The 12,933-nt window shown below is 39.6% G+C and overlaps 1 protein-coding gene across 6 annotated transcripts in view; it reads right to left on the reverse strand.

The window, feature by feature from the left end:
• The window catches only part of LOC124168440 (transmembrane protein KIAA1109), a 149,988-nt gene that overhangs the window by 97,653 nt on the left and 39,402 nt on the right, over positions 1-12,933 (reverse strand). For all 6 annotated transcript variants that reach the window (XM_046546680.1, XM_046546679.1, XM_046546677.1 and 3 more), the window contains 4 exons: positions 7,223-7,435; positions 5,988-6,108; positions 2,275-2,569; positions 584-1,722 (listed from right to left, as the gene is read on the reverse strand). In XM_046546680.1, coding sequence (XP_046402636.1) covers positions 584-1,722; positions 2,275-2,569; positions 5,988-6,108; positions 7,223-7,435 — 1,768 coding nt within the window. The remainder of the gene's footprint in view (positions 1-583; positions 1,723-2,274; positions 2,570-5,987; positions 6,109-7,222; positions 7,436-12,933) is intronic.

A 12,933-nucleotide genomic window follows, 5' to 3' on the forward strand; every position in this document is an offset into this window, starting at 1 on the left:
TCTTATGGTGGCATAGCCAGGATGCTTTGGATGTTAAATCCCATCCAAGAGGCAAAAGGGGCTTTTGATTGAAGTCTGCCTAAACTGAGGATGCAACTGAGGCAAGAACCAAGCCTCCTATTACAAATAGTGACAGGATCAGACATTGACAGTAGACCAGATATGCCAAACAGGATGCCAGCAAGATGACTAGATAATCAGTCATCTCCAGCAAAAAATATGAGATACATGACAGTTAAAAATTTTGGCTTTGACATGGAATTTTTTGATGCTTGAGAAGTTCATTACATACACCATTACTTATTTTCCATGCAATAGCCTCTAAGGTGATTAGTAGCATTATCAAATACAACATATTTTGAAGGTTTTCGGAAAATACATCTACATGGAGGTTGTAAGTTAACCTTGCTGGTGTTGTGGGCCTGTATATCAGCTTTTATATATTGGATAGAAAGTACAATGGGCCAAAGTATTGCTAGATTTTATGAAACACAATAATATATATTTTTCAGACAATACAAAAATTTTTATCATTAATAACACACTCACCTTAAATACTGTGAAAAACCCCCTATATACTAACCTAGTGTAGTCGAGTTTCCTTGTGATGGGTGCACGGGGTGGAGCAGCAAAGTTAAACCACACGGTCCTAAATTCCATAACACATGATGAGGCATTGCTTCCACCAGGTTCATGCTTTGAGCCCATTCCACTAGCTTCCACGCCTTCACCATCTGCCTCAACCTTCCCCTGAGGATCGGGCTCAGCACTGGCCCTTGTAGAATCCTTTGCTTTGTGCACCTTACTGTCCTGTCCAACACCTGCATCAATACCCAAAATGCTTTCCAAGTCATCACTCCACTGACTACCACCGGTGCCTCCACGTACAAACTGCGACCTCTTCACAACCTTAAGGGACACTCCTTCAAAACCGCATTCAAACATTATGAAACCAAGTCTTTCCTCCCCTCCGGCATTGCTCACAGCGGAGAAACTAGATGGAAAGTTGTCTGATCCTTTTACACTGCCGCTACCCTCTCTATGTGAATGTCTGCCAGAGCTGTTTGGCGTATCAGTTGCACTGGCAGTGGAGAGCCTCTCTGGACGATCGACCTTTAATGGGGACGGGATGCGTGTGCACGTGAAGAGGACTCTGGAATGTTGAGCAGGGATGGCTGTCACTACTGCCTGCTTCAGGATAGAACTCTCGTTCCTCAGTCTCCTCAGCTGGGAGTGGATGTGCGAAATGCTGAGGGACACTACCACTTCTTCCTGCTGCTTCTCCGACGTCTCAATGAGCACTGGTTCACCCTGCCAAGCCCAGTCACCACTATTGCCACCCGCTCCCGATGCACCACGAGTGCTGGAATCGGCCCCACTTCCTCCTCGGCCAATCACCTTGGCAGCGAGCTTCTTCTGGTGAGAGTCTCCCAAGCCAATGCCTCCACCGCTAGATCTATTAATGCCAGCTCCCCAACCCACATTCCCTCCGCTTCCGTATGAAGGAAAAATACCACCTCCTCCTCTCCTCCTCAACACAGGAGCAGGACGGTGGAAGGTGTGCACCACTTCCCTTGCCTGTTTTGACACATAAAACTGGGCAGTGATGTCGTTGAAGCAGACAGCAAAGAGAGATACGCACGTCAAGTCTCGTAAATTGTCAAGGGCAGAAAATGAAATGATTTCCTCAACCACAGACGTCTGCAGAAGGGTGATGTTAACCTGGAAGGAAGAGGGGGTAATTCATTAGGAGTTGAAGGTAGGTAAAAATTTCCCACTTTCTGGCAAACTTGATCACTTTCTTAGTTTTGTTTATAGTGCTTGCTGATTGATATATAGACAATATTTCAACAATTTTATTGAAATCCTTGGCTTTTGAATGGGGCTGCACACATTTTTAGAGGGAAAGAAGGAACAACATAATTATTTTAATTATTTTTAACAAAAAGGGAAGGTAATTAAAATATATTTCAATTCAAATTAAGCATATTTTTAAGATCAAGGGACTTAATCGTGACATAAGCAATGAAGTTCCTGTCAATTTACAAGAGGCCTGTAATTATTGCATCATTTGATCATACTGGACTTTGAAACATACAAACAATGAATTTTACAGTAGCTAGGCCAAGGATGTAAATAAATTTTAAGCTGCGTTACCTTAACTACTTAAATAAGAAGAAAGATATATTCAATTTGACTCATCATTTATTTTTTATCAACATTTTTCTCAAGGATAGATGGCATAGTATAAATATGTATAAAATTTCTACTCACCTTAGGTAGCATTATTGTCCCCTGAGTTTGGGTTGAAATACTTTCTTCATAAACTCCAGGAACAAGAGCCTGACTTTTGACACCTTCCACTTTAGAGTTTTTAGATGATGATTCTTTCACCCTTTCAGCGGTGCCTCCGCGGCTGTTTCCTTGCTGAAGGTGGCTTAGGTAGGCAGCTTGCTCTTTCTTGAGAACGTTTGCTGCTTCCACACGAGATATACAACCTCCATGAAGGCTATTTAATACAGTTAGAGGATGCAAAGTTGCCATCATTGGAGTAAGAGCATCCACAAACCTATGATAATAAAAAAAATCATGATTATATGAAAATAAGTGGTTACACATTATGCATTTGGCCACTTGCCATGAGAAATAATTACAGTTAAACCTTCGTAAATTGAAAATGAGGGGAACGAAGTTTTGAAACTGCCACATAAAGAGAGAGTCACATAATGACGTTCACAGACAGATAATTTTTACTAGATGCTTGAATTGATTTGTAAAAATGAAAGAATCATTATGTATGTAACAATGGCACTACAAAACATTCAACCAAGAGAGCAGATGCAGAAATGCATGTGTAAAAATTAGAGATGTGCGAATAGTATCCGCGAATACTCGAATACCTCGAATAATAGAAAGTATTCGATATTCGAGATCTCGAATAGTTATGCCAAAGGTACTGTCTCGAATACCTCGAATACTTTGAATTTCGCGTCATACACTGTCGCTCGCACGTCGTTGGTAGTTGACTCGGAAAAATGAGAACTCGTCTAGTGCATGCAGCGCCGTTTTAGGCAAGCCGACGAAATACATCAAATTCACGGGTTTGAGCGGTGAAAAGAGTTCGACGTGGGGAACCGAAATTGATCGGATGAAAAAAATCCGAAAATCCCAGGTGTCCCCTATCAGGAGAACCTCAGTTCCGTGGGATAGCGACATTGGTGCATTTCCCACGATCCGCTATCCCCATCCATTCAGCGTTCGCCCCCCCCTCTCAGACGATTTCCTCTTCCCCGAAAACAAAAAAAAGGTCCCGGCTCGTGCAGGGATCATATTACGAAGACCTCAGCTTTGAAAAAAATATCAAGTTACCGGAAAATAATAGAATCGTGTTTCACCCTTCCCTCTTTCTCCCCACTGACCATTTTCCCGCATCCATCTTATGATAAAATGAGAGGAGGTGTTTGCCGTGTGTCCTTTGTGGCTAATAATGACAAGCACTTATTTTGAATCTTCCCCAGGAGATGAAACTACCATAGGGAGGAACTCAGTGCCGTGGGATAGTGACATTGGCGCATTTCCCACGATCTGCTATCCCCCTCCATTCAGCATTCGCCTCACCCACTCTTGATGATTTCCTCTTCTCCGAAATAAAACAAAAGATCCCAGCTCGCGCAGGGATTGTATTACAAAAACCTTAGCTTAAAAAAATATCAAGTTACGCGAGAAAAATAGAAACGTGTCTCGCACCCACCCCCTTTTCTCACCCACTGACCTTTTTCTACCTACCTGCTTCGAATTTCCCCCTTTCTCGAGGTCAACTGCTGCATGAGTCATCTACTAGCCCGAAATGTGTCTAACAATGACTTTCGGCAATTGTTATTACACCTTTATTGGATTGAAATATTAGTAATGTGCGCGTAATTTAAAAAAGAATAAGACTAAACACGACATATTTCTGACTTTATTTAAGCATTTTGCGCAAGAAAATAAATACCGGGAAGAAGAAGAAATACGACGGAGGCGTAATGCTCAAATAGGGTGGTTTCCTATTATTTTTTATTGCCTAAATCGAAATATTAATACTCCTGAAGTACGTATTTAACGCTTTTAGAGTTTTATAAGACGATATCTATTTTTCGCGATTAAATTAAAAGTGAAAATTTTCAAGCGCGCGAATACGCGACGGGTAAGTATGAATGCCGGGAAAAACTCCGCGTGACGTCGTTCTGGTTCCCGCTGCCGCAAGTGAGGTGACCTTGGGGCGAGGCTCTGAGCGCTATTACGACGCAGGATGCTAGCAGGTAGCCGAGTACCATGCTAGCTGGTAGCGCTTGGCTTAAATAAGGATTATTAATACCTTATCAAACAGACTGTGTGATTATTAAGACATGTTTCCCTGAGCTCTGTGCCTCATGCATGCATTGGTAACCTCAGACGATGTAAAACTCCGATCCTCTCGTGTAGAAACTAGGTCCCTGTGATGTCACGTGGAGTGGCATCGCATAGGCGCCAATCTGGCCTTTTTCAAATGAGGTTAAATTGAACATTGCCATTAGTCTAAACCGGTATTTCTAGAACGAAATAATTTGTATATTATGAATACACTAATGGTGGGTAACGAATCACAATCAATACCTTTCGTTTTCTTTAATGAAGGAAACTACCCTATTGTTTACATAAAATTAAAATATTCCATTAATCAGCTAAATTCCTGTTTGAATCCTTTAAAGGCAATCACAATTACTCGCCAAAATCTTGGGTTTCCTGCTGCATAGGCGACCTAGTCAAACATTTTCACATTCATCGTTTAGTATTCGAGGTATTCGAAATTCGAGGTATTCGAATATTCGAGCAATGATTTAATATTCGAATTCGATATTCGAATTCGAGAAATCTACTATTCGACCCATCCCTAGTAAAAATTATTGAAGAAAAATTAACTTAAAAATGGCAAAGCACAAAAATAACAATTGTGCAGGGGAACACTAGAATGAAGATATTATGTGGCTTTCATATAACATAATAAATGTGCATATTCCGGATATGAGATTCTTTAAAGCTTACGTTTATGGTAAGCGTAGTCTAGAAATTTCATCAAATAAATCTGTCAATTTAGTTGAGACATTTTGTCAAAATAACTCTATTTCACCATAAAAAAATCAAGTTTCTCCTATGAAAAATGGCAACCCATATGTTAGGTACATAATTTAAAAAAATGCAGAAAAGGTCTATCAACAAATTTTTTAGCATGTACGCAAGAAAAAGTAATTAAGTAAATAAGTTTGTTGACCTATTTATGTAAAAAAATTTCACAGGCTTAAATGAACAAATATTTGGTCCATGATCACCTTAATGAACTTTAACACTAATTTTAGAAAATATATGAACCTTAATATGGGTCAGGAATTTCCAAAAATTTTCTTTTTTTCCTTCAATGGACATTTTTAATTACTTTTAGCAGGCATTTTTTAAAAAAATTTCACATCATTCAACATTCAAAAAATAGGCAATGCCACCAAAATTATTTCTGAATAAATAAAAAAAAAACTTTGCCTTACACAAGGATAAAAAAATAACTAGGAAGGGAAATCTAAAGTCTCGCTCATCGTATGAGAAGGGCATTTCAACAAATGTGCCTAGTAGGAGAAATAAAGTTCCACCCACGGTAGGGAAGGAAGCTTTGAGGAATTTGATGATTGATATTGTGATGTAGAAATTCTATTTTATTTAGTCCTCACAGGAGATTTCTAAGTGAAGAATTAAAAACCTGAATTTTTCCAAGTTACTTCATACTTGGGAATTTCCTTGGTTAGATTAAAAATGGGATAATGACCCCTGATAATGATAACATACCACTAATACTAAAGGAAAAAGATGAAATATTATATTTACAAACAAATAGGAAACTATTACCAAATAACTGGCTCTTTGATAACTTCTGGACCCTCAGGATTAAACATTATCTATTGGTCACTATGATAGCTCACCTCTGAAGAGATTCCAAAACCAGAGGACACACCATTATGTCCATATCACCCTTCAGCTTCACTATAATTGATATCTTAGTACCATTCTCATTACTTTGCGACAACAGCTCATCATCGTATTCTGTAAAAAACAATAAAAGGTAATGTCAAACTAAACATCCACAAATAAAAATGCAAAATTCATTACATGTAGAATGTTAAATTCTGATAGATTAATGGCTTAAATTATTCTCTCAGGATACTTAGAAATCACTTGAGCTAGCCAAAGACTTCATGAGTTAGATTATAAGTAAAGACTTTCAAATTATGACAGTTTGATCAACAAACGTCCAAACATAAGACCTAACCATTTTTTTAATTAGCTTTAAAAACTTCAAAAAATTCTTTATAAGGTGGGAAAAAATTGTGGAAGGCCAACACTACCACAACACACTGCTGTTAACAATAATATCTTAAATTGGTGAGCTATTTATACTCCAATAAAATAAGCAAAGTTCTTCGGACAACATTAAGAAAATCCAAAGGTGGCTTAGGTGGGCTGGAGAGGGTTACATGTACCCCTGTTCCATTACCATCTATTGTACACTGAAGAAGATTCAAAATGTGCTATGCAGGATAAGTCAGACTTAAACATAATGCGTGGAAAACACATATTAAAATTCTTTGAATCTCCGTCAAGATCTCCATATAGATAGGCTTCTACTGATATGAGTAGAAATCTTATGGCAATATTGAATTTAACCAATGGTCAATACTAAACCTGATACATACCATCAGATTTGATTTTCATCTCTAAACCACCTTTCCTGGTGTATCTAAAAATCACACTAGACCTTGGCAAATAATAAAAAAGGGAATTATTTCAAACGGGAAGACTACTACTTTCTCTCAAAAGCATGGTAATGTATACAGCCGAATAACTATGGGAATCAACCAATGGAACCAATCTAGAAGTCTGACCCTAACAGAAGAGGTATGTATAGCAATAGAAATACTGCATCCTTAATTCACTGACCTGAAGATGCCCGAAAAATAGAAAATTGTGTCCTATTTTTGTAAAATATTGAAATTTTGACTTGTAAATGAAACCTGAAGATCATACCCAAAGTTGAATTTTTTAAATAGGTTTTAAGATTCACGGACCACAAACTTTGAGCAACAAACTAATACTAAAAAAATAAGTTTTTTCAATTAACCATGCTGATCCTTTATTACAACACTTTCAATTGGCTTACCTATCTCTGGTTCTGGATCAGGCTCCGCAGGCAGGAAGGTCATTGTGTCCCATGCGTATGCCCTCGTTGGGCTCTTACTGTGGCCACTAGGGGGCGGGGGTGGTGAGGAGCCTCCCTCACTCCCATGTGACATTTCACCTTTCCTCCTACCAACCATTTTCAAAGAGGTGAATCCTTCTGATACTGTATCAAAGTGGGGTACTTTCTGTCCTCCTAAAAAATAAACATAATGATAAGAATAACGATTCAATCAACAAGCTGCAATACTCAGGGTAGTTACCAGAATCATGAATTAGGAATCTCTGACTAAACCCAGACAAAAATAAGAAAATTGAGGATTGTGGAGGTATATTTCTAGTGGTGAGAGGCGGCTCCCTGTTACAAAGAATATAGAGAAATAAAATGACTAATAACGACTTATGACGAAGGAGTTAATAGAAAATGAATAGATGAGAGAAAAGGGAACCTTGCATATTAAAATATTTTTAAATTTATCCACCTGAAAGTGGATGGAATTGAATCATCTACAGTAGACTCTCGTTATTACGAAGTTCACGAGACTGAAAAACCAGAGGTTCATAATTGCAACATTCGTACGAACGTTTCTTTAAGGAATCATTGCAAAAAACATACTTCGTCAAAATTTCTTTTCTCTTCAAAATACCGTACTGATAGTCGCACTGTGGAATAGCTTCAAAGTAATTTGTATGATGTACGCAGTCAAATTACGCGTAAATGTGCAAAAGCAAGGACATTCGTTTGGTTTTACCAATACAAGAATGCAGCATGATGCAATCGAGGGTTGAAATCTTCCCGAATACATTAAGTCCTCATTACACACACAAGATGCGCTCCAAGACCTTGTTCGTAAGTAAAAAGGGGAAACCTACCCAGGCGGGACTCGAACCCGCGACCTCTTGTTTGGCAGGCGAGAACGTTACCCCGCCACCACTGAGGCCGGCAATGATTCTTTGTTCAGATTATGCCCAAAGTGCAACTTCCTCTACACCAAACCGAGTCCCATCGGCCAACTTGAAAGGCGCCAAATTTGAATTTTCGGGCACACTTGCATTGTCTGAATGTTCATAAGAAGAGGACTTAATGTACGTCCAATTTATGAGCGGTAATGAATGGGTCACTTAGATTCTACAGGAATGAAGCTTGTTATATGATGTTGCATGCATACTGATGTATCTCCTACTGAAGAACGAATCATGATCGACGCTCTTGGGCACTGTTTATGAGGAGAACTGAAATGTAGCGCAATGATTATAACATAGTGTGCGGTACAGTGGAACCTCGATCTGTCGTTTTTCAGCGGGATGGATGAAAAACACGATGAATGCGGGAAAACGATCGATGCGGGAATGTTTGTCCGGGTTGCCTATGTCCCAGGATCCGCTGGATTTTTGCGAATTATGATATTCATTAATGGATTCAAACGAGATTTTCGCTGATTACAGGAATATTATTACTTTATCGAAACACTTAGGTCATATTGTTGATTCGACTTATCTCTCTCTCTAATATCCTATGTTCCTTTCTAGCAGTTAAATTTTTAATATGATTGAGGCAATGTGGCGTTAATCGTCAGCGGCACGCCCACCTGATCCTCGGCTTCATCCCACTTCTTGTTTTCACCAGGGATCTCGCTCTACCCCCACCCTGCCGTCATGTGCTACCGGATATACCGAGGCGTTCTGCAATATTCACGTATTTCTAGCCCGGATTCTTTTCTTCATCATCAATTATTTTCAGTCCATCTTTTAAAGTTCTCACTTGTGTCTTCGGAAGGGCCATGGTCCGAAGACGAATAAGAATAAATCTAATGAAAATGAAACCGGACTCCATTGAACCCACACGGAAAACACTCGCTAGTTTTAAGTCAATCCACCTCGGAAAGTACGGAACCACTCGTACGAGGTGAAGTTCGGCACTAATGCTATCGCGTACGGCGTAGGCAGACCTTACTGCAGAGGGTGAAGCATGACCATATAACTGCGCAATGAAATTTTTTATCCTATAGAGAAGGCAACTTACCCACTCATTTCTAACAATAAGTAGCGTAGCTCTAGATGAGCAGATGAATTCAGATTGCTAGTAGGGAGAAACAAAATATCCTGAGAAGATATCGCTTCGTTAGCACCTCAGACAAGTGAGACTTGTAGCATAACTCATAAATTGTAACCAGACGCCCTGTTTTAAAAAAAATCCGCATCAACTACCGTGAAGCTCACTATCAGCTGCGAGGAAATCGATATTCGCCAGAAATCACCATCGTATTATTCCAACTATTTCCTTGCTTAAAATGCTTAAATAACGTTAGAAATACGTCGTGTTTGGTATCATTCTTTTTTGAATGACGTGCACATCACCAATATCTCAATCTAATAAAAGTATAATTCCAATTGCCGAAATTCATTTTTACACACCTTTTGGGCTAATCGGTGATTCATGCAGCAGTTGACCTCCAGAGGGGGGGATCTTTGAAGCGAGTCAGCTAAAAAAAAGTCAGCGGTCGAGAAAGGGGGGGACGTGAAAAAGGTTTCTTTTGTTCTCGAGTAACTTGATATTTTCTTTCAAAGCTAAGGTCGTCGTAATACGATCCCTGCCCGAGCTTGGACCTGTTTTTATTTCGGAGAAGAAGAAAGCTTCAACCAGGGGGAGGCGAGTGCTGAATGGAGGGGGATACCGGATCTTGGGATATGCGCTAATGTAACTATCCCACGGCACTCTACTTCTCCCTATCGCATTTCAATCTCCTGGGGAAGATTCAAACTATGTGTCTGTTGTTATTAGCCATAAATAACACGTTGTAAACACTTCGTCTCATTTTTATCAAACGATGAATGCGGGAAAATTATTCGACGGGACCGCGATCTTCAAACGATCAATGCGGGAAAACGATACTTCGGGGAACGATAGATGCGGGAAAAAATTACATTGTCTTTATGGAACTTAATTTGGGACCAGGAGCGGCGAACGATGAATGCGGGAAAACGATGAATGCAGGAACGATAAATCGGGGTTCCACTGTATATCCCGCTAAATGCCAGTGCTTATTAGTGGAACTTCGTAATAAAGTTCTTTTTGTAACCACCAGGACTGGGACTGAGTTCATAATTTTGTAAAAACCTATGTTTCGTAATAACATTTCTTATACTATGGATTGGATCGGCCTTTTTGTCGGGATCAACTATTTGCTTCGTAATAACGTCCATATTAACGAGAGTCTTCTGTATGTATTAATTTTGTAGATTGTCAAGTCACTCATTCTGTGTACATTCTGTTTTTATCTCTAGTTTTGAACTAAAGACACAAGGTTTGGTGTGTTTAATGTAGTTCTATGTCTTTCTGTTTTGGTTGTAGAATAGGAATTTCAGATCTTGATAAGAGTAGCGAAAAATACAAAAAAGTGTACTGTTTTACATATTAAAGCATGTTTTTTATCCAGTAATGTATACCACGCACGTAACAAGGCTAAGTCTACACTGCCTACATTGAAGGATAATACTTAACACTAGAGATGGGTGGAATAGCAGATTTCTCAAACTTGAATATCGAATTCGAATATTAAATCATTGCTCGAATATTCGAATACCTCAAATACTAGAATTGCACAAAGCAAATTGTTTCTTTAAGCTTCTATTTCTTACTAAGTTTCTATTTCCCTTGATGAATGTATAAATAAAAAGGTATACAGTGGAACCTCGATCTATCGTTTTTCAGGGGGGACAATAAAAACGATAAATGCGGGAATGTTTGACTAGGTTGCCTATGCAGCAGGAAACCCAGGATTTTGGCGAGTATTTATGATTTCCTTTAGAGGATTCAAACTGGAATTTAGCTGATTAATGGAATATTTTAATTTTATGGAAACAATTTGGGCTTATAGTTGATTCAGCTAACATCTCTTTCAAATATCCTAAGGGGACACACCACCTCGCGAAAAAATTATTGCATGCCATCTCGGCTTTTACACTGCTACGATGGATTTCAGTCTGATGTATATATTCTTATCTACCAAACTCCATTTCTGCGGCACGCCGATCTGATACTCGGCTTCATCCAACTTCTCATTTTCAACAGGTAGCTTGCTTTACGCTCTTTCCTACTGTCAAGTGCTAGCGGACAATCCGAGGCGTTTTGCAAAATACAGGCGCTTCTCCACCGGATTTTCTTCAATTATTTTCAGTCCATCTTTGGAAGTTCTCACGAGATAAGCAGATGAATTCGAATTGCTAGCGGGGAGAAACCAAATATCCTGAGAAAATATCCCTTTGACTGTGACAATAGAGATTTATAGCATAACTCATTAATTGTAACTTGATATATGTTTCCGAAATAAAATACCGCATCAACTTCCGAGAAGCTCAGTTGCGAGGATATCGAGTTTCGCCAGAATGCTAAGTCTCCGCCGTATTTTGACATTTATTTCTTGGCGTAAAATGCTTAAATAAACTCAGAAATACGTCGTGTTTGGTCTTATTCTTTTTGAAATAATGCGAACATTACTAATATTTCAATCCAATAAAGGTGTAGTATCAACTGAAGAAAGTCATTGTTGGACACCTTTTGTGCTAATAGATGACTCATGCAGTGGTTGACCTCCACAGAAATGGGGAACTTCGCAGCTGGTAGGAAAAAAAAGGTCAGTGGGGGAGAAAAGGGAGGGCCCGAAACACATTTCTATTGTTCTCATGTAACTTGGTATTTTTTCGAAGCTAAGGTCTTATGATATAATATGATCCCTGTGAAGGTAATATGATCCCTGTGCGAGCTGTGACCTTTTTTTTTTTATTTCGAAGAAGAGGAAAGCCTCAGAGGGGGGGGGGGGGGGCTAGTGCTGAATGGAGGGGGATACCGGATCTTGGGAATGCGCTAATGTAAGTATACCACGGTACTCATGCAGCAGTTGACCTCCAGAAATGGGGAACTTCGAAGCAGGTAGCCAGAAAAAGGTCAGTGGGTGAGACAAGGGGGGAGGGCGTGAAACACATTTTTATTGTTCTCGTAACTCGATATTTTTTTCGAAGCTAAGGTCTTCGTAATACGAACCCTGCGCGAGCTGGGACCTTTTGTTTGATTTCGGAGAAGAGGAAAGCGTCAGAGTGGGTGAGGCGAGTGCTGAATGGAGGGGGATAGCGGATCGTGGGAAATGCCCTAAGGTTGCTATGCCACGGCACTGAGGTTCTCCTGGTGGGGGGAATTGAGGATTTTCGGATTTTTTCACCCGACCATTTTCGGTTCCCCTCGTCGAACTCTTTTCACCGCTCAAATCCAGGAATTTGATGTAATTCGTCAACTTGCGTAAAACGGTGCTGCGAGCACTAAACGACTACAGTTCTCTAAATTTTTCTGAGTCAACTACCAACGATGTGCGTGCGACAGTGCATGACGCGAAATTCAAAGTATTCGAGGTTTTCGAGACGGTATCTTTAGCATAACTATTCAAGACCTCGAATATCGAACAATTTTCTACTATTCGAGGTATTCGAGTATTCGCGGATACTATTCGCACATCTCTACTTAACACTCATTAAGAAATCTAACACACGGAGCAGAAAAAATTCCATGCAGAATTCCAGCATGATTCCGTCACAAGTGAACTATAAAAATCAAAGCAAGGCAGGCAACTTGTCATACACTCCAACAAGCTAGGTTTGGTGCGTTCAATGTGGAGTCGTTATCCAGTTCATGGAGCAGAGAAA

This window comes from Ischnura elegans, chromosome 11, assembly GCF_921293095.1.
Source record: "Ischnura elegans chromosome 11, ioIscEleg1.1, whole genome shotgun sequence".
Lineage (NCBI taxonomy): Eukaryota > Metazoa > Arthropoda > Insecta > Odonata > Coenagrionidae > Ischnura > Ischnura elegans.